This window comes from Typha angustifolia, chromosome 6 (assembly GCF_048772165.1).
Source record: "Typha angustifolia cultivar Huaian chromosome 6, ASM4877216v1, whole genome shotgun sequence".
Classification (NCBI taxonomy): Eukaryota; Viridiplantae; Streptophyta; class Magnoliopsida; order Poales; family Typhaceae; genus Typha; species Typha angustifolia.
Genome location: NC_133244.1, coordinates 4,359,652 through 4,381,338, shown reverse-complemented (window position 1 = coordinate 4,381,338; position 21,687 = coordinate 4,359,652). Strand labels below are relative to the sequence as shown.

The following is a 21,687-nucleotide window of genomic DNA, read 5'->3' as shown; positions in this document are numbered from 1 at the left end:
ATTATCCTTATTTTAATTTGGAAATATTTTTATCCAAATTAAAATTTTACTCTTGGTTTGACTAAACTTATTTCAAAATCTATCTCTCATCACTTAATTTTTCCACATATCTGCTCATTGCATCCATAAAACGTTAATATATAGTCATTATATATAAAGGATGTTAATATATAATAATTGTATCCATAGCGAATGTTTATATCTAGTCATTATATACATAGATTATAAATATTTATTCACTATATACGTAGAATATTGATATGTAGCTATTGCATATATAGCTAATGACAATGTAGTTATTATGTATATAGATAATGATAATATATAATCAGTACATATATTAAGTTAGTTTATCCATCCCATCAATAAATAGTATGCATTGTCATGATCAGATGAATAGTAATCGATGAACAATAATTGACGTCGTCAAGCGGACACAACCCTTTCCTCCTTGACTACCGTCATCCCCTATACTCTTTAGGACCGGACCACCTACTTCGTCCTCTTCCTCTCTAAGTATCGGATCTACCTCACACCATTGTCATCTCTATTTTTCATTTTCTATCCTCTAGACACCACTCTCTCCACCTCTTTTCTCTTCGAACAACCCACCACGGTCACTATAAATAAATTCACCTTAGCCTAGTCTATAATAATATAGTAAAGAACAAATATGTAGCTATTGTGTAAATAGAGAGTGTTAATATATACTCATCATACATAGAAAATAGTAATATATAACTTATTTTATATACCATTGCGCACATAACATAACGATGACCTCTCAAGCATTACACACACCCTAACACCTTACAAGATATTGCATACATACATAATAATAATACATATACACATGATGCATTGCATACATAGAATATGATGCATCAATAGGTATTCTCATATTTTATAAAAAAAATATATAATTTTTTCTTTAAACATAATTATTATACTACTATTTTATATTACAAGTGAACATAGAAATAACCTATTCCTAGAGTAACACCGTATAGGAACAGATATCCTTTTTGACCAAATAATTTTTCAATGTGATTCTTATAATGTTGAAAAGATGCTTCAAAGATACACAAGTTTGCTTCATCTATCAAGTTAAATTGGACGGTTTGATTTGTCAACAAGATGCCAAAAGTTAAAAGACTAAAATCTGGGATGAATCTGACTCTCTCAAATGAAAAAATAAAATCCTCTCAAGCTTATTAAAGAAGAATCATACTTTATTTCGAAATGAGAATTTCAAAGAAATATATATATATATATATATATATATATATATATATATATAACAAGTTTATGAGCTTCATTTATCACTTAACAAGTTTCTAATTTCTCTCTCATTTCTTTTCTTTACTAGCTTTATTTATCAAACCTATTGGGAGTAATTACAACCTTGGATGTGTTTAATTTTCAGAATTCATTTGTGAACAATACAGAAAAGCCCTCACAGTTTGTGAGTGAAAGAGATGGAAACAATTTAGTAATTAAAACCACTTCTAGTATATTCATGACTAATTAGTAATTAGTATTTAGTGAAACTTAAAATTATATAATAAAATTGGATAATTATAGCACATTCGGAGAGGAAGTAAAATAAGCTAAAATTATTGAAGTTTGTAATTTTATTGGAACGAAGAAGCTCACTTTTCGGTCTACTTTCTGTTTGGAATTCTAAGTTTTACTCATATAAATCTATAATCTTAATTTCTACTTTGATTTGCCTACTATATGTTGAAAATATCATATATTTGACATAAATATTTTATTAATTTTGAGCTCATTTTTTAGTAGGGTCCACATTATTAATGATAGATTAATAGTGAAATTAAAACGAGCTCAAAGAGTATTTTAATGTCATTTATTCACTTATTTAAATTCATAAAGAGAAATGAATTAAAAATTAGCTTTAAAGTGAGTATCATGATAATAAAAATAAATAGAAAAAAGTTTAGTATCTTATTGAATATTTAAAAAATATTAGTACAATATATAAGTGCTAAATTTCTCATTAGTTTTGGGCCCCAAAACGTGTACATATTTTGGAACATCCAAAAAATAAATAAAAAATTGCCACGTGCTCGACACGTGCACCCTTTTTCCTCTCTTCCCCCTCTTTTTCTTTTTTTTCCTCTCTTTCTTTTTCTTCCTTCTTCTTTCTTCTCCTCGCCAATAGTCTTTTCCCTCTTTCTTCTTCCTGCCACGCTGAAACACCACCGGAACCGCCAATCCCCCTAAATCGAAGCACCGAAGCTCCCTCATCCTCTAAGTAAGTTTGATTTGCAATTTGTTATTTACTTTGGATTTTTCTCCAATTTTGTCCTCCTCTCAGTCTCACCATGATCTGGCTGGTGGGCAGCCTCGTGCCTTGCCACGTTGGTCTGGTGAGCTTCCCTATTCGTGAGGATGCTCGTGTAGGTCTCGTGCCTTGCCGCGTCGGTTCGGAGCTATTGGGCGGCCCCTCACCTTTGGTAGCTGAGCTTTCCCTCTGCTAGCTTTTGTTTGCCAAGGGGAGCGTGTTGATGGGGTCAGCAAGGTTCGCCGGTGGCCGAGTTCGTCAGCAGTTCTTCCCCTCCCATCGATTGGTCTCTTGCTATCGGTGGGTGGTCATTGTCTTCCCTACCGGTCGGGCAAGCAAGTTGTATTATTTAACGAAGCTTATGAATTAAATATTGTCTATGTGATTTGGGCGATAATTTGAGGAGAATATTTTTTTATTATGTTTAACAACGCGTCATGCATTGGTATAGTTATGCCAGCTCTACCTAATTAATAGATGTATGAATTATGAGATGGACCAACCCAAGTCTATAGTGAACGTTAATAAGATTATTTAACTAATTAGTGATAGGAATATTGTGTTTATGCTTTTTATTTACTATCCTTATCAAGGTAGATTCCATACCCTATGAGGATGATTACATAGTGTAATTGCAGTTAATATCAAGAAAATGGTTTATACAAGTAAAACTTCTATAATCTAAGAGTAGTGTAGAGAATGAAATTAGTTTATAACATTATCACATTTATATTATACATGTGCATACGTTCTTCTTACTATTATTGCTGCACGTCATGCATATTAATTTTATTTTGTTGTTCGGTAGGATTTTATATATCATGATTTTTACGCATATTTATTGGGCATAAATATGTGTGTTAGCATGTAAAATATGATAATGATGTGTGTTCCATTATGTTTGTTGTGCTATATAATATCATGCCATTTGCACATGTGCATGACCATAAAAAGGGTGACTGCTATGTTTTGATAGTACCCATTAAGCATGTTTGTGTATTGGAGTATACATTTAGTAGATCTTGGAGATAGTTGATTTACTTAAATCGTATCGTATTATCATAGATAATTATGGCATTATGTTGTTATTTGGTTGTAGTTCGTATGAGTAGTGATAGATTAAGATAAATTGCATTATTTTGGGATAGTCTATAAGATATTTGACATATGATAATGTTCTTGATATTATAGAATCAATGTACACGATTACTGAGTAATAATAATTCTTTTTCATACATCAGTATTATTATTGAGTTATGTAGAATGATAGTACGATTACCTAACTAGCCTAGATATAGATACTAAATTCTTATGCTGGATTATTTTTGGTTGTGTAAGGTTAGGAGTAATTGGTAAAAAGTTGTAAATGAGGTAAGAGTTATGAATCTAAAATAATTATGTTAGACAATTGTAGGAAACTGATCTTACAATACCAGTATGATATAAATTTCGAGGTCAAAATTTTTATAAGGGAGAAAGAAAAATGTAACGATCCAGCTTATAAAAAAATAATAAAAAAAATTGCATGGGGAGGGGGGTTGCACGCACCCCATCGCTGCTATCGTAGCCAATCGGCTACGACCAACAAGCTACAGTGGGTCCGACAACCACCGCACTCGTTACCTCCTCCCGCCATCTCTCTCTCTCTCTAAATCCCTCACTCTTTCTCTCTTGCTCTTGCCGACATCTGCTTGCTACCACAATCGCCGTCATTGAGGTGAGCTCTCTTCTCCTCCTCTTCTCCTCTCTTCTCTCTTCTCCTTTTCTCTTTGGGGTTTGCTAGCCCCTCCCCCCTCTCTCTCTCTCTCTCTCTCTCTCTCTCTCTCTCTCTCTCTCTCTCTCTCTCTCTCCCCCCCTTCCCTTATGCTCAGGCTCATCAGATCCGAGTCGCCAGTGAGAGGCCAACCGCTTGTTGGCCAACAACGACTGAGAATCTCCTCGCCCACCGAGATTCACACTCCCCTCCCCTTCTCTTCTCCTCCTTTTCTTCTCCTCCTTCTCTTCTCTTCTTCTTCTTTCTCTCTCTGTTCTCCTTTCTCTTTGTAGCAGAGATATTGCTGGGCGGAGCCTAGCATATTAATTCTCTCATTTTTCTTTTAAAATTTTTATTTTATTAATTTAAATTAAAATAATTAGGCAATTAATTATTTTTAGATACATACATATAAAGAACAGAACTTTTATTTATAAGTTATAAAAGAAGAAGAAGAGAAGACCAAACTTACATATTTATTTTTATATAATTGGATAATGACTATTTTACATATAATTTGTTAAACAAGAGTAAGAATCACAAAATTTACTATAATTAGATCTTCTATGTTTTATTTATAATTATATATATTTAGCCTTTTATTCTTATTTTTAAGTTTTGTGGACTATTTTTATATAAAAAGAACATAACTTTTATTCTCATACCATAACTAGCATTTTATAATCATAGTATATTTATAGTGTTAGAAAAATTAAAATGAGTGATTCTAAAACTAATAATGATAAGAAGATTTCAATACTTTTTGATCCTTGGATTCCTTTTGAAAGCTCGATGAAAGCCTCTCTCCTTGCTAATGTTAGCCGGGTGAAAGACTTAATACTAGGGGGACTTGGAATGTAGAACTCATTCATAGAAGCTTTACGAGGGAGGTGGTAACTCAGATCCTACATTCCATTAGGGCCTACAATGTAGGATAATGAAGACCGCTTGATTTGAAAACTTAATCCCTCCGTAGCCTTCTTAACAATATCTGCTTATTGCTACCTCTCTCAAGGTTCTTGGCTTAGTTCCACTTCATCTGAACTCCCAAAAGAATTTGGAAAGGTGTATGGAGCAGAAAGTCCTTCCAATAATAACAATTTCCCTTGAAGATGTCTAGCCGATACCCTTCAAGTCAAGGCCACCCTCTATCATAGGATTCAAGCAATCGACCCTATCTGCCCCTTATGCTTTAGTGACAATGAAGCACGAGCACAAACATGGAAACACGGATATGACATGATACGGACACGGTAACACAACAAATTTTTTTAAAAATAGGACACTGACATGGCATAGGATATGGTAAAATAAATAAATAAATAATATATTATAATTATTGATACATCTAAAGAAAAAGTTTATCACACTATCTATCTATCACATTATCAGTTTATCAGACTAAATAATGTAAACAATAAAAATTTAAAATTTAAGTCCTGTCAGTATCAAAAGAAAGATAAAAGAAAATGAAAGGCTTTAAAAGAGAGAGGCATGTGAGATCATTTTAAAAGAGACCAGGTTTGCTTGTAGGGAAGGGGAGAGGGAGAACGAAGGGCGCAATTAAGTATACGCAAGAAAGGGAAATACATCTTCCAATCAAGTGCAAGGGCCAGTCTGGGTCAACGGACTCACTCATGGGCTATTTCACTCTACCATAGGTCAAAAAAGGGCTTTTGACTTCATGAAGGAGGACAAGGGATATGTCGCGAAGAAATGCTTGTAGGGAGAGAGAGAGAGGTCTGCTTGCGAGGATGAAGGGAGAGAGAGAGAGAGAGAGATGTCTGCTTGCGGGAAGGAAGGGGAAGGAGGAAGGGAGGGAGAGAGAGAGAACCTTGTCCATCGCAACCGATCTCAAAGAAGTTGCTCAACCACTCGTCCGTCGCAGTTGTTCGCCGCACTCGTCGTGCTCACGCCATCATAGTTGTCCGTTCATCGCGTTCATCTATTGTAGCAGCTCATTCATCACAAGTGAGGATTTAGGGCTGAGAGAGAGATTTCCTCTAAGGGGTGGGGGTTTGGGAAAATTAATTTTGGGTTTGGATCCGAATTAATAAAAAGGATCCAAACTTGACACATTAACACTAATATCAATCCCGCCCGTGTCCCGCCGTGTCCCTCCCGTGTCTAATATTTTTTTATATTTTTTAATTAAGGATACTTCTAACCCGTGTTGGACACGTGTCTGACACATGTCCGTGTCCGACTCGGACACCTCCTCCTAGGAGAGTTTTCTGTGCTTCATAGCTTGGTGAGAAAGAAATGGTGGATCATATGTTGATAAATTGCTCCTTTGTCAGGGATGTTTGGCTTTATTGCAAACTAGGTATGAAGCCTGACCAAATTGCTAATAGATTGGATTTGTGGTTGGATATGCTTAACTCGACTTTAGGAGATGAACATGGGACTCTGCATTCATGGTAATGTGGTGTATCTGGCACAGGAGGAATTGGAAAGTTTTTAGAAAATATCTCCCTTCAGCAGTGAAAATGGTGGAAAAAGCTCAAAGGTTAGTCTCGGAGCTCAAAAGAATGATCCATGTCACCCATGCCAAACTAGTGGTTAGAGGAAGACCAACAACCTCAACATGGTGATCTCATTATGTGGGTGAATGGAGCTTGGAGGGGTTCTCATGTGGCTGGCATAGGAATAGTAGTTAGTCTCCATTTTTCAAAGATCCTAAAACCTAAATCTGTCTTCACTCATCATTGTAAAAAACCATTACATGGGGAAGCTCAGGCTAAATTAATGGGTTTGGAGATGCTCGACGAGATGGATGTCAAAGGAAGGTGATTTTTAGTGACTTGGCCATGGTGGTTAATAGCATAAATGGTATTTTTTTAAGGAAGGTCCGTAAAAAAAAAAAGATCGAGATTTAGTCTAGATGTGCAGTCGAATTGCATAGTAGGCTAGAAGATGTGCATACATGTTAGATCGACTTGTAAAGCCTATCATAATAGAAGAGTTCAGAGAGATCAGCCTCTTATACTCGTGAAAAAGCGATGAGTAGACCAGTCTATTTTTTAATTATTGTCGTTGATTGTGAGGACTACCACTTGGCAGTCGATGAAGATCCACTTATCCACGTCCCAACAGAACGTGGATATAAGGTAGATACCTTCCAGAATGGCCTAGAGCATTACTGGTATTTTAAAAGAGGTCAATTGTGTTATCCATCTAATTAGTAATGAATGTATGGATTTCATCTCACCATTGTGGTTTGTTTTTCGAGAAAATTAACATCCCCGCCCACAACTTAGCCATTCTAGCTATTTGAGATTGTAATTCTATGGAATGAATTTTAGTCTTTAGACACTTTCCAAAAAAAAAAAAGAGTTTTTCTTATCCCTCATTTGATTCTACATAGAAGAGGAAGATTCACATGGTTTTTTTTATAAATAGAAGACCAAGCAACTAGCTGTCATTATCCATAGCAACCAATTAACTTAATTAGTAGCATTTCTCAATGTTAATTAATAAGTTGAAATATCTCCTTCAGGACCTTCACCATTCACCAAGTCCAAAACTTATTATATATCAATTACTTCTATCTCCACAAGCAACTTAGTAGACTTCAATACATCTCTCTCATATATATATATATATATATATATATATATATATATATATTCACTTAGGCATTTTCAAATAGAAGACCAAGCAAAAGCTTCATTTACCTAATTAATTACTTTTATCACACGAAAAGGGCATCACTTGGGATGCAAACTCGGTTGTACCCAAATAACGTTAATAAGTTCACATATCTCCTTCCATTTTTCTCAAAAAAAGAAAAGTGAATCAGAAAAGATCAGATATCTTCTTCACCAAGTCCAAAATATATCAAGTGCACTTCATAATTGATTCTTTTAGAGCTAATGATTCGGTGAGCATATCAACTTTATAGCCAGTTTTCATGAAGTGAAAGAGGATGTCTTCTATCTGCAAACAATCTCCTTCCACCATCTCCCTCGTTGTTCTTCTACTGCCTTTTCTAACATACCTTCTACTCAGAACTACTTCCATCTCCATCTCCTTTAACCACTCGTCTGTCACAGACTTCGTAGGTCCAGTCACGGTGAAACCCGATTTTAGCCTCTTGATCGGAATCCTCACTCATCCAGACAACTTCGAGCGCCGCCATCTGCTTCGTCTTGTCTACTCTCTCCAATCCAACCTCACCGCCGACATCGACATCCGCTTCGTCTTCTGTAAGCTAACAAACCAGGAGCAATCTCTCGTCGTCTCCCTCGAGATCATGCGGTACGACGACATCATAATCCTCAACTGCACCGAGAACATGAACTTCGGCAAGACCTACGACTACTTCTCTAGCCTTCCAGAATTATTCGACGACCGGCGTTACGACTACGTGATGAAGATGGACGACGACACCTACTTCCGCCTCGACAACTTGGTCGAGTCATTGAAGAATAAGTCGAGGGAGGATATGTACTACGGGCTTATTATTCCGTGTGATGGAGAGAATTTTCCTCCATTTCCGGCACCATTCATGACAGGAATGGGGTATATATTGTCTTGGGACTTGGTAGAGTGGATTGCAACGTCGGAGATAGCCCGGAATGAGTCGATCGGGCCGGAGGATATGATGGTTGGGAAGTGGCTTAGCATGGGGAATAAGGGGAAGAATAGGTATGGCACAGAGCCGGATATGTACGATTATAAGGGATCTTATCCGAGCAATTGCTTCAGGCATGAGTTGGTTCCAGACACCATTGCCGTGCACCTGCTGAAGAATAACTCATGGTGGGCAAGAACTTTGAAGTATTTTAACGTCACGGATGGGTTGAAGCCATCTAAGCTTTACCATGTTCCTTAATATGTTTTTCTCCTAGATTTTGCTCGTTTGGTTTGAGGGAAACCAAATTCCTTGTGAAATTTTGTTCAGGCTCGACTCATTTACATTCGAACCAAGCTCAAATTGCTGGTTTATGTCTTTAGTTTTCTTAATGAGTTAAATTAATTAAAAATGATCTTTATACCCTTGAGTAACTTTTTCAAGATGAAAGATAGAAATAGGGCCATCTTCTAATAACATTTAGGCCTCAAAGGAAGTTTACTAAGCAAATCCAGCCTATAATATTTGGCCCAATTGGTCAGTCCTAAAGCCAATCAGTACTACATTTAAATTCTCTCTCCGTTAATGACTGCTTTCTTATCCAAAACTAAAACAAATGGTTGAATTGGACAAAAGTTGATCTATAAATGAAGGCTATAAGGACAAGACCTAAAATGAGAAGAACCAAAAGTACTTAATGAAAGATATATTGGACACTGTTCTGTTGCCTAAACACAATATAGACGGATTTGTTGGCTAATTTTTTTGGAACTATTTCTTTTTTCTCTCAATATAGGATTAACTAAATGAATGTGGCCATTATAGTATTGCCATATCAAGTTCAATCCATGAAACAATAGAAAATGATATACCATCGCATACAAAAAGATAGTAATATTTTCAAACCATTTCACACGTACTTTAATTTCCCAACTCTCCTATCCTCAGACCTTTTATTTCTCCTTTCTCTCAACTCACCAGATCACATCTCATGCAATACAGTTCTAACCAAATATACTTCTCAAAGAAAACAAAAAAGAAAAAAAAAAATACTTCCTGGTTTTACTTTGAGTTAAGGAAATACTTGCATGACCATTCGCTTGTGCTTTAATATGAACTTGTCCACCTTCCGAGAAGACCTTAATTATGAGTAGCAATCAATGCAGATTCTTGATAGAGGAGTAAAGACTTTGTTGAGAACCAGTCATACCCTTGGTCAATGTACTCTAGAGAAATCATGCACAGTAAAGGAGTTCTCGTGAGAACGCGAGGAAGAGATGCATACTATATACCCTTTCTTGTTTAATGTCGCTAGTGAGTAAGTAAATTTCAGGTTGTAAGAACGATATATTTCTAATGGCAAATTCATGGATAATATCATATTTAATTGAATTGTACAAATTAGAATCACGTGTGCGATCAAGTCACATAACTTATGGAAGATTAGAATGATCAAAGATTTCAAGTTAATCGATGCATATTTGAGTTCAGAAAGTAGTATTTATGATGTCGTCCAAACGGGACTAAGGGCGTCTATGTAGCTGGGACGTAATCACTTAAGAAAATTTAAGTAATATTCGAACTAGATAAGTGACATCTACACTGTATGGCTAGAACACAATCACTTACGAAAACTTAAGTCATATGCAAACATGATAAGTGGGGTTCGAACGGGATAAATGATATTAAGATGGATTGTATAGGATACCAAAAGAAAGTTCAAATTCAAAAATAGTTTTGGAAATTCCTTCGGTAGCCTGTCCTAGCACGAATCAAGAATATTCCTCACTTTTATTTAAGAAGCCTAAAGCCAGAGATTGAATTATCAATCCAAGAGAGAATTGTAAAAATTTCTACTCTCGTCTTAGAAGAGTTCTCTCTCACATATTCCTATGAGTATTTAATGTGAGGAGAGCTATGTTAATATTCAATTGCTTGTGCTACTAATAAGGATGATCTAGTAACATCGAAAGGAGCTAAATTGTTTATATTATCGATACCATCACTACTGGCACATTGCTTTTTGAGGATTGATCCATCGGTTAGGTGCTTACCAAAGAGAGATAATCTTCTTCACAAGTATAGTTAATCACGTGGTTTGTACTCAAGATGTTACTTAAACACTATAGTATTGAACTATCGGGAAATGTTATAAGTTTGTTTTATTTTTATTGCTTGATAAAATAAATTCATCATTTTTAGGTGGATCTGTGTTTTTTTTCTCTCTATATATAAAGAGGTTTTTCACATTAAAAAGATGTGTCTTGGTGTGTTTGCCATGCTTTATTCTTTTATTCATATTCGACTTTCCGTTTTTCACTCTTACTCAAAATTTCACTCACCGACTTGAGTTTAGTTTTCCTAGTTAGAGTAACATTCGGTTTTCCATCTCCTATTATATTTTGGATAAAATTCGATTCTTAATTTATTTTTTAAACTTAGTAGGATTCAATTTTTCTAAACCAATTTGGATTTAGTTTTTGACTTTGACTTTGACTTGTTTTGGATTTTTATCTTCCATATGTAAACCTAGTTGGTATACAAATCTTATTTCCCATTTTTGAGCTTTTTAGTTTGCTTACAAGCTTTAAATTTGCCTCCTTCCATTTATAAGATTTTATGACCAAGACATCGTTAGCGGCTTGAATATGAGTAGGGCTTTCATTATTTGAATTAAGTCCTTGCTCAGCTACATTTGACAATATATCACAAGAATTGTTACATGACAACAAGGATGAAAATAAAGCAACATCATAGTTCCCTTGATTCTTTTTCTTTTGATATAAGAAATTTTATGCGTTATGGTCAATGTCTTGAGAAACATTACATTGAATCATTCTCCTATAATTTTGTTCTTAAGCTTAGAGCCTTTAGCAATAGAGACCTTGAAGGATTTATTTAGGCTTTTGTTTATTTTAACATTTATACAAAATTATGAGAACTTTTTCATATTTCAGACAACTCATCATCTATGCTATTCAAAGAAATTATATGCTCATTGTGAAGTATAGTAGATGATCTCAAAAGATGGATAGCAAAAGCTTCAAAATAAAATGCAAAACAAATATGCACAATAAATAAACTAAATTATTCTCAAAGCACAAGCTATGTGAAACCAAAAGATGACCAAATAGAATATGAAAATCTATGAGGAATTATGACAAATACTTATCATCATGCTTGAGATCAATCATAGAGATACACAAGCAAACATGACAGAACAAAATCTAGACTTCACACTTTCTAATCAAATATGAAAGTGATTAATCATAGGAGATTGATCTATCACATCTTATCAATAAAATAAATACAAAAAATAAAGCGTCAAAAGGCAATCATAGATAGATTTTTATGTGAAAATACCCCAAACTGAATAAAAAAAATTATGGACCCAAATTCTGATTGAATTATTTATTAAAATCTATAGCAGTTACAAAAAGCTTATAGATCACTCATCGATGCCTGTTTCTCATGATTGGGTTCTTTTACCTCAATGATCATCAAGATTGATCCTTCTTTCTTAGTGACTCTCGAAATATTATTCTTCTGGATTCGATGTAGATGTGTTAACACACTAACTACTCTATAAGCTCAAGCTATTAGAGAATGATGTATTTTATATTTTATATTGTAATACTTTTCCTCATTTTTAGGCTGAGATATTTCGATGACCCTAAGAAGTGGTTTTAATTTAAATGAGTGGAGTTTTACATTTTCATGTAAAAATGGGCATGACAGAATTTGAACCTACGACCTCTACTTCTAATACCATGTTAAATCACATACTACTCTAAAAGTTTAAGTTATTAGAGAACGGTGGTTTGTATATTTTATATTCTAATACTCTCACTCACTTCTAGGATGAGACATTTTGATGAGCTAAATAAATGGATTTAATTTAAATAGGTAGAGATTTATATTTTCTGGCAAAGACGGGCATGGCTAGATTTGAACTTATGACCTCTGGCTCTGATCAGGTTAACTCACTAACTATTCTAAATGCTTAAGCTATTAGAGAATGATAATTTTTACAGTTTATATTCTAACACGATGCATTGAGTTAATAGCAATTCAACTTATTCTATCCAAAGTTATAAGGGCTCCATGAAAGTATCTAAAAAATAATGATAGAAGGCTATCTCGAGTAAGATTAAAATCTCCTTTTAAACACCTCTTCCAAAAAGTGTCCAAGTAGCTCTAAAAGATAGTCCATAAAGTCACGAGAATTAAGCTAGAAATTCTAAAAGAATATGGGTGTTCAAATATCGTAGAGACAAAATCCTTCGTTTCTCCGTTTTATAATTTCTATTCAAATCAAACTTCAAACTTCTATAACTTGAAAAACCTCTATATTTAAGAATTTCTAAGTAGTAGTCAAATAACATTCAAGAAAATTTTGTTCTACTTGAACTTTTTTTATTTATTTTTCCACTTCAATTTTCTTCATCAACCTTCATAACAATTTGTTCATACACTTATATAAAAATTCTAGACATAGTTACATATTTAAAATATTTTGAAACATATTGTCAATTACATAAAAACCTTATAATATAATAAATAGGGATGCGTCTAACGCTCACTAAGTGCATTATCTCTATCTTGGTAATGTATAAAGAATTGCATAATATGACATATTTATACATTTACATCCAACACAATAAGTTACATGATATATGGTGTGCATCTAATTAGATAAGTTGGCATAGTTCGACTCGTGTGCATGCTAATTCTTTTGACATTAACACGTTCTCCCATTATATATGATAGTGGGCTCATCACTCATAATTCGTACTTGTCCAAAATAGCTGATTGATTGTCTACCACCACAGACTAGGATTTTAGTAGTAGACCTATCACTATAACTACCACCCCGCATTAGTGAGAACACCCACACCATGGAGCCAATAGGCTCGACAAAGGCGTTCTCATCTTGTGTCCATCAAGTACTACTAGGTCTACACTCTCGTACCTCTAACTTTAAAACCCTCAAGGGGTCTAACTCTTATCTATCGATAGTATAATATTGCCTAATTGTCTGGGATCCACGTATTAAGATCTTAAGCATGAGCCATACTATATAATACTAGAATATAATTTCTCTCACCTTTTACCTAAGTTAGAGAGATGTCTAATACTATTGAGATGTAGATGTCACATTCCTCATAGTATAGCATATCTGCAAATGATATACTATTAGGTAAGCAAGATATCATCATGGCAATTAACACCAATACATAGGGATATTATCATCATGGAATAATTATGAATTGTCACTATAAGCATGCTACAACCAATATACAATCATTTAGACAATCATGAATAATGGCATGTGCCATGTTGTGTCCACCATATATAGTCATTTAATAAATTCAACCACACCATATACAAAGTTTATAAATTATGTAAGTTTATCGGCACTTATTATAATTATATACTAGCAAGAGGATAGTCCACTTGCTTGGAATTGCTAGTTCTCGAGTGACGAAGAATCTCCACTCTAAACCTAGTTCGTTTTAGTCACTGAGCTCTAACCAGCGACGACGACACCAACAAATAGGGAAGAGAAGATTTCTCAAAGTTGAAGGGGATGGGGCAATGGAGAGGAGGAAAGAGGAAGAAAAATAGGAGGGAGGGCAGGGGATATGTGCAGCAGTTAGTCCAAAGCCATTGCATACCGTATGTCACGCTGACATAGTGTTAGCACTATGCTGCTGGTTCTCACATTGAGGAAAGAAGGACCAAAGTATGGTAGATTAATACGATCCAAGTCTAATTTGAATCTGAGTCAAAAATTAGTTCGAGTTCCTAAATTGTAGGAATTTACAATCTACATAATTCTGAGAAAATAATCAGTAGATATTTATATGAAGTCTAGAAAAAATATGAAATTAGATGGATTAGATTGGTGACATCATTATCTATATTTTTTGTATTTAGATTTTCTTTAGAACACTATCTAGAGCGAAACAGAGAACAATAATAAGAGATTTTAGGATTGGTTAGATAAGCTTAATATTTTTTTATTTTTTAATTAATTAGGACTTTTTTTTCCTTACAAATAGGGTCTTATGGCTTGTATGTTAGGCATACATTTAATTGTTGAATAGTCTACTTGTTTCTTCTAACTCTCTCTTTATTTCTCTGTATCTCTTGGCCCTAGCTAGTCGCTTTCTTCGTCTTTAACTTCTCTCCCTTCATCTCTCTTTGCCTTAGTCGTCTGTATCTCCTATATAGTTTATATTTTTTCCATTGCCATAGCCATAGACTAATCATAGCTTTCATCTACTATATTTGCAAGCCACCACCGCCATCCCATCAACTACTCAACCATCACTCCATTATCTATCTCTATCCTATGGCCAGCCTCTATCATTCATCGCATCATATCCTCAGCCCTAGCCATGTTCCACCACATCTACATTAGCCCTAGCCATGTTCCACCACATCTGCATAGCCCTAGCCATCTATCTATTGTATCCAAACACTAGATTATCCTATGTCGTAGCTAAGTCTTTCCACGACATTTTCTTTGGTCCAAACACCACTCCGCAACCTCTTAGAATCCCAAGAAGTTTCGCTTAACTCTCATCCACAACAAACCATTAGATCACCTACCTGCATGGGTGCATAGCAAAGAAGGCCGGTGCGCACTGCTTCTAGAAACCTGCAGACAACCTGCAACCCAACTGAGCTCGGTGCACACCTGCCTGGGTTAACGTGTACCGTATTCAGATAGACATCGAGGAACTCTATTTGCTGTCTAAGGGTTATTTGGTTGTGATCCTTCACTAAGTTTCATCAAATTTGTATCAGAGCGTTTTGTATCGCAATAATTAAGTAACAGAGATAGTCGGATCAAAACAATTTAGTATTAGAGTTTGTTGGATCGCAATAATTTAGCGTCAAACTAGTTGGATCATAACAATTAGATATCAGAACTAGTTAGATCACAACAATTCAGTATCAAAGCTAATTAGATCACAATAATTTGATATCAAACTTAGTTGGATCGCAACAGTATTTATAATTTTCAAATTAAGTCCATTGTCGTGTCTTTTCTTTTATAGTTTCAGCACCCAAATCTGTAGCCGCATCTTTTTCAAATAGTTATAACAATTTATCATAATGATTAATTGGCTTGACCATCCATTTTTTCTCTATGAAATTTGCTATAAGAAGATAAAAAACAAACAAATTACAGTTTGTGTGAAGTCACACATTCTATAAAAAAAAAGTATGTTTTATTTATATACATAACTCAATTAGTGATATCCAAACTTCAACCTCTACATCCCTTATTTTAGTCTTTAGGCTCTATGCCAATCTACTCATTCCTTTAAAAAGATCATAACAAGCTTAAACATTTTCTTTAATAGATTTCATCGGATTTTTGAGATGCTTCTATCGATGTCTAATCCAAACCGTTGAGGTAATTCTTTTGTAACATTATTGTATAAGACCATATGTTATATTTCTTTATTAAAAGAAAGAGGAGGATTACTTGCACCCTTTCAATATTCTTGAGATTTCTGTCTTAGATTAATTTACTTGATCACATGTTAATCTAATCTAATGGATATCTTGTGAATTGTGTTTGATTCTTTTAAATATTTTAATAGAATCCTAAAGTAAATAATAGAATAGAGGCTTATTAGAATATTAAAATATTAAAATAGTCCATATGTTCTTTTCTCATATTGTATTCTATCCCTTTCTCTCCACTTCTGGAGAGAAAAGTAAGTGGCCATTCAAAGTTTATTTTTTTCTCTCCCTTTCTCTACTAAAAGAACAATTCAAACAAGAGAAATTATTCTCTCCTAACTTTCTCTTCTTTTCTCTCCTGTTTTTTCCATCAGTGTTAGTGTGAATCTTCAATGCAAGTTAGAACCAGCTTGTTGGGTGAGTAATTGTGGTGGGATATGGCTCTAGCTAATAGGTGCTTCAAGTTAATAATCATGTATGGCCAGCTAAAAGGTGTAGTAGTATTCTTCTAAAAATAAAGAAAGAAAGAATATGTTATTTTGTGTAGTACTATTACTAATCTTATTAAGTTTTGATTATTTGTTGGAAAATTTATTTTTGGGGGGGGGATTTATCATAGAATAAATAATAATGTTATCCTTATTTTAATTTTAATGATTTGGTTAGAAAAATAAGGATGCAATGTAATAATCATAGGAGATCTGGAACACAAATCCCTTATCTCCTCTTAAAGGTGGGATAAGAAATTCCTGATGAAGTTTGGTAATCATATTTCCTTATCATAACTCCATTTTATCTCAGCAATCAATCGACATGTTTTGGGGGAATAGTTGACTACTTCAACTAGCAGATTGTTAGTTAAAAGTGTTAAAGATACAACGACATAGGATGGAACTTTCTCTTGTGACTACACCAACCATTCATTGAGATTTTTCTTTTAAACCTCATGCTGCACTGAAAAACTTGCAATCAACACAAAATTACAGAATAAGAGATAGCAATCAATTCCCAATCCCTGTACCACGATGTAAGGAAAAATCCTTACAAGGAAAAGAAACATAAACATGAAGATGATGATTCATTATGTAATGGAGACATATACAATCTTACCCCAATCTAGCTACGTACGTGAAGACTGTCTATGGATCCCAAGTTTCTTCCGTATGAAGTTAGCCAATCTAGAGGTGAAGGAGAGGCGCCTCTCGTTGTTGCAAAGTTGTAAGATAACATCCTGATGGCGGAGAAGATTGTTGAGCCTCTTCATCAACTTATTCTTTTTCTTGATCTGGGAAAAACCCAAACACCCCATGCTTTTCGAAGTATTTATGTCGACGCCATTGGAATCAACCGTTTTGAGAAATGTCTCGCAGTCGTCAACAACGTTGCTAATGTTCTTTGCCCAATCGCTGATATAGGGGTTTCTGGGCTTTTTCTCTTGGATATGACGCAGGACGCCCTTGGTGACGTCCAGGTCAGCTTGTAGTTTCTGAAGGCCATCCTTGAAGCGAGCGTTCTCTGATAGTTGGATAAATTCTATGAGCAAATCGATGGCCACAATAATTTGAGTAGGATCCATTGTTGCACACAAGCACTGAAGTATGTACCTCTGGAGATGGTGTATCTGCTGCCATTCTCGTATATATATAGCTATGAATGAAGTGTTTGAATTGGTCGTTGATTCAAGGGAAAATGATCATAAAACAGGCATTTTACACCCATATACTTAGTATTAGTAATTAATATAATTACTACTTATATACAAGTAATAATCAAAATATTGACTCCGTCCTTCTAGTTTCCTGAACTACGCGTATTAGAAAAATCCAAGTCAATCCAAGTCAAGTTAAGATGAAGTCAACACAAATAATTAAGTTGTATATATTTACAATGAGAGTGAATTCTGCCAAGACTTGTAAATGCATACATCTCCAGGTCTCCAGGAAAAGACAATGAGATGATAAGGAAGGGACAGAGATCCGATTACAAATGGGAGCGTGTGAAAGACAATAAAATATAATAAAATTGCCTCATGGGATTATGCTTAAAATTAAACCATCTTCTAAACTTCTATTTATATTACTACGTGTCTATGTTAACTTTTTTTAGTGTGAATCTCCAAAAACAACTGAGAACCAGCTTATTTAGGAGAGTGGGTGGTGGGTGTGATATGGTCCTAGTTATTATATGCTTCAATTCAATAATTATGTATAACCAGCTAATATATGTAGTATTCTAATTAAAAAAAAATTCTCATATAATTAATATAATTAATTATACACAACTAGTTTTATACAAGTAGTAATCAATATATTCAAGTCAACGAATCCCACATGGAACGACAAGGACAGCAAACCGTGTTAGAATATAAATTATAAAATATTATTACTGTCTAACATGTGAAGTTTTTTTAGCAGCCGGTGAATTGATATGGTATAAGAATATAGATTCTAGTCACCTTATATATCTTTAATTTATCATGTGCTCTCGAAACTCCTCACCTACCTACCTGAAAAAACTCCTAGACACATGTATGTATCTAACCTTTAGGCAATGATATCGTTCGTTCGCTTAAGTAAAAGTCGGAAGAAATATTAAAAACGAAAGTAGAGATGAATGCCAAGATTTTAACGTGGAAAAACCCAAAACGGAAAAAAAACCACGGATCCAAACTCGGATCAAAACCAATCACTATGATAGTAGCAGTTACAAGACTGACTCACAAAACAACCCGTCGATCCAAACGACTTTGTTACTCTCAGTCTTGATCGCTAGAACCCACGATTCACTGCTTCTTGTGATTGAAGTCCAATCTCAGTAGCCCTCGAGATTGATTTTTCGTCTAGATAGCCCTTAAAACGAAAGATTAAATTCTTGTAGATGAGTGGAACCTTGTTAGTTGAAGAACCGATGTAGCCTCAAGAAGTCTCCTTCAATAATATTCTTCAACCCCCCTAGAGTTAGGGCAACACAATACTTATATATGATCTCCAAGATAGAACAAAATCCAAGTCTTATCCGTACTCATGATCTTCAAGATAGAGTCAAATCCAAGTCTTATCCGTACTCATGATCTTCAAGATAGAGCCAAATCCGAGTCTTATCCGTACTCACGAAAGTCTAAGATTTTCAAACTTCGTTGGTATGACTTGATCTCATCAACTTTGCTTCAATAATTTTGTAATTCTTCAAATCAGGATTTTCTAGACTTGTGTAAAGCTCATATACATGTAAAAAATACACTTAGAATATTTTGTACATAATTGTCAACAATGAAAAAAACCTAACACTACCTAACGGTAGGATGAACTCGAGGGCTTTGGAAGGATTTCCTATTAATTCGAATCTCAAGATATGCCATATGTTGCTTGCGAACGACCTCACTGACCGCAATTGCCTTATTATTATACTAGTACTCCTGCTTGATCAATTAGAAGATCAATATCAGCAATTTCTCCTTCCTGGTTCCTTCGTGGATGGAATTTGCAACTATCAACTTGATCCAAAGAACCCTCCCAATCGGGAGAGAGAGACTCCTTTTCCATTTACCTATCTAGGCATTTAGATTAATTAGCCATTCCACACCTCAGTTGGCTGATGCTATTGACCTTGTGGATAGAACCTCTGCCAAGTTGGCTGGCTGGAAGTGAAACACCCCTATCGCAGGCAGGCCGTATCACTCTAATTAATTCCACTTTAAATGCCCTCCTTATATATAGTTTTGGGACGTCGGTTATTGCTTTCCAATCTACTGTTGCCTTGGCTGGCTAAGATCTCCCACTCTTTCCTCTAGGAGAAGTCTACAGCTCACAAAGGGACACACTATGACAAGTGGACATCTGTGACCTGGTCCCCTTGCCCTCGTTGTGAGCTACAGTATGATAGCTTGTGCTGCACTGCACCCAATGCATGCATGCCTTCAAGACTTCAAGTTGCTTTCCTCTTTGCCCTCGTCGTGTGCTTCTCTCATGGTCAAGATCGAGCCGAGCTATTTAGGTCGACCGGGCTTGGGCCTCTCCTCGTCAGCTTGCTCAATAATCAATCATATTACATTTGATTCAGACGAGGCTAAAATATTTCAGCCCATTACCGTGAGATATCGGCCTCAGACGGGACATATAAGCTAGGCCGCAATCCTACAAATATAGAATTATTGATATATTAATTTGAGCGGAATATAAAATCTTTTATCTCCCTTTTCTTCCTGGGCTATGATCTTATAGCCATTTAACCTGGAAATATAAATGCTAGTAAATAATTGATTAATTAACGTTTGAATCATAATTAATCATCTGTAATTATATTTAGTAGCTTAAATGGTTCAAACGAGAGCTCATTTTGGAAGTCAGTTTCATAGCTATGAGGATAAAATGGGTCGGGCTTTCGAGCTACAAGGGTGGGCATAATAGATTGGGAATTGGGGTAGTGGTGACACGTGGACAGTCACGACGAATAGGAGTAGTTCTTGAAGATGCAGTAACGACAGAAATTGCAGTCTGTGGTGACACGTGGAGAGTCATGACAGATATGACTAGGTTGCCCACACTCATAGCACAAATGTAGGTTAGGGCAATCTCGAAGATAATGTCCATATTGCCACATCGGAAGTAAGGATGACCCTGACTTGATGGTCCCTTAGGAAATTTATTTCCTCTACCATTTAAGGATGGCCCACTCACACTGACTTGAGACATTGCTTGGCTAAGTCCTCAAGATCCCCATGAATCAGCTCTATTAGCAGATGAATCAGTACTATAACTTCCTCGATGAGGATGGTAGGAAGGGCGACGCTGTGACTGCAAAGACGATAAACTCAACTAATAGAAGGAGCTCTAGAACTCCCACCTCATCTAGACTGTGGCCCTAATCGCCGAGCGTCCATAGCCCTCTTCTCCTGAATCACCCCCTCAAGTGCCTAGTGCTCTCTAGTGTATCAGCATAAGGGATAAGACTTGCAGATTCTAGACTTTGACGTATGGCATAATTTAGCCCATATTTAAAGCGTCGAGCTCTAGCTGCTTCATTTGGAACCTAATGGGGCACTAAACGGGCTAATGCATTAAACTTGGCATCATATTCTACCACTGTCATAGGACCCTAGTACAAATGTAAAAAATTCTTCTTCCATCTTCTCTTTCCTCCAAGCTGAAAAATATTTTTAATCAAAGGCATTCAGAAATAACTCCCAAAATGATGACGGAGTCTCCTATCCTCAATTTTATCAATCTTTTTGTGGCTTTCCACCATTGTTCCACCTCACCCCTAAGCATAAAGGTAACAAAGGTTACTAATACACTTAATTAGGATCTTTTCTTATTACATTAGGTATTTATTTTCATTAAAATAATATTCTTGTAGGTCGCATTTGAATGCAGGTGGGGTCGCGTTCGAACGCCCTTGTGAGCTCCTGCATCAGATTCACAAATACAGATAACGCATATTGTGCGTTCGAATGCGGTCGGACGAGTTCGAACGCCTGTATTGCGTTCGCACATCCAGAGAGAGAGCTTTTTGAGTGCGTTTGAACGCGATCGGATGCGTTCGAACGCGATCGATGGGAAAGTTTTA

General features: G+C 35.4%; 1 protein-coding gene across 1 annotated transcript; it reads left to right on the top strand.

Moving 5' to 3' along the window:
• The first annotated feature begins 7,989 nt into the window (after window positions 1–7,989).
• Window positions 7,990–8,898, top strand: LOC140761223 (beta-1,3-galactosyltransferase pvg3-like). The gene has a single exon (XM_073098474.1). The coding sequence runs from the start codon at window positions 7,990–7,992 to the stop codon at window positions 8,896–8,898; it is 909 nt and encodes a 302-aa protein (XP_072954575.1).
• The last annotated feature ends 12,789 nt before the right edge of the window (window positions 8,899–21,687 follow it).

What these genes read in the sequence shown, in the direction of transcription:
- LOC140761223 (XM_073098474.1), top strand. Translation starts at nt 7,990, where the DNA reads ATGTCTTCTATCTGCAAACAATCTCCTTCCACCATCTCCCTCGTTGTT.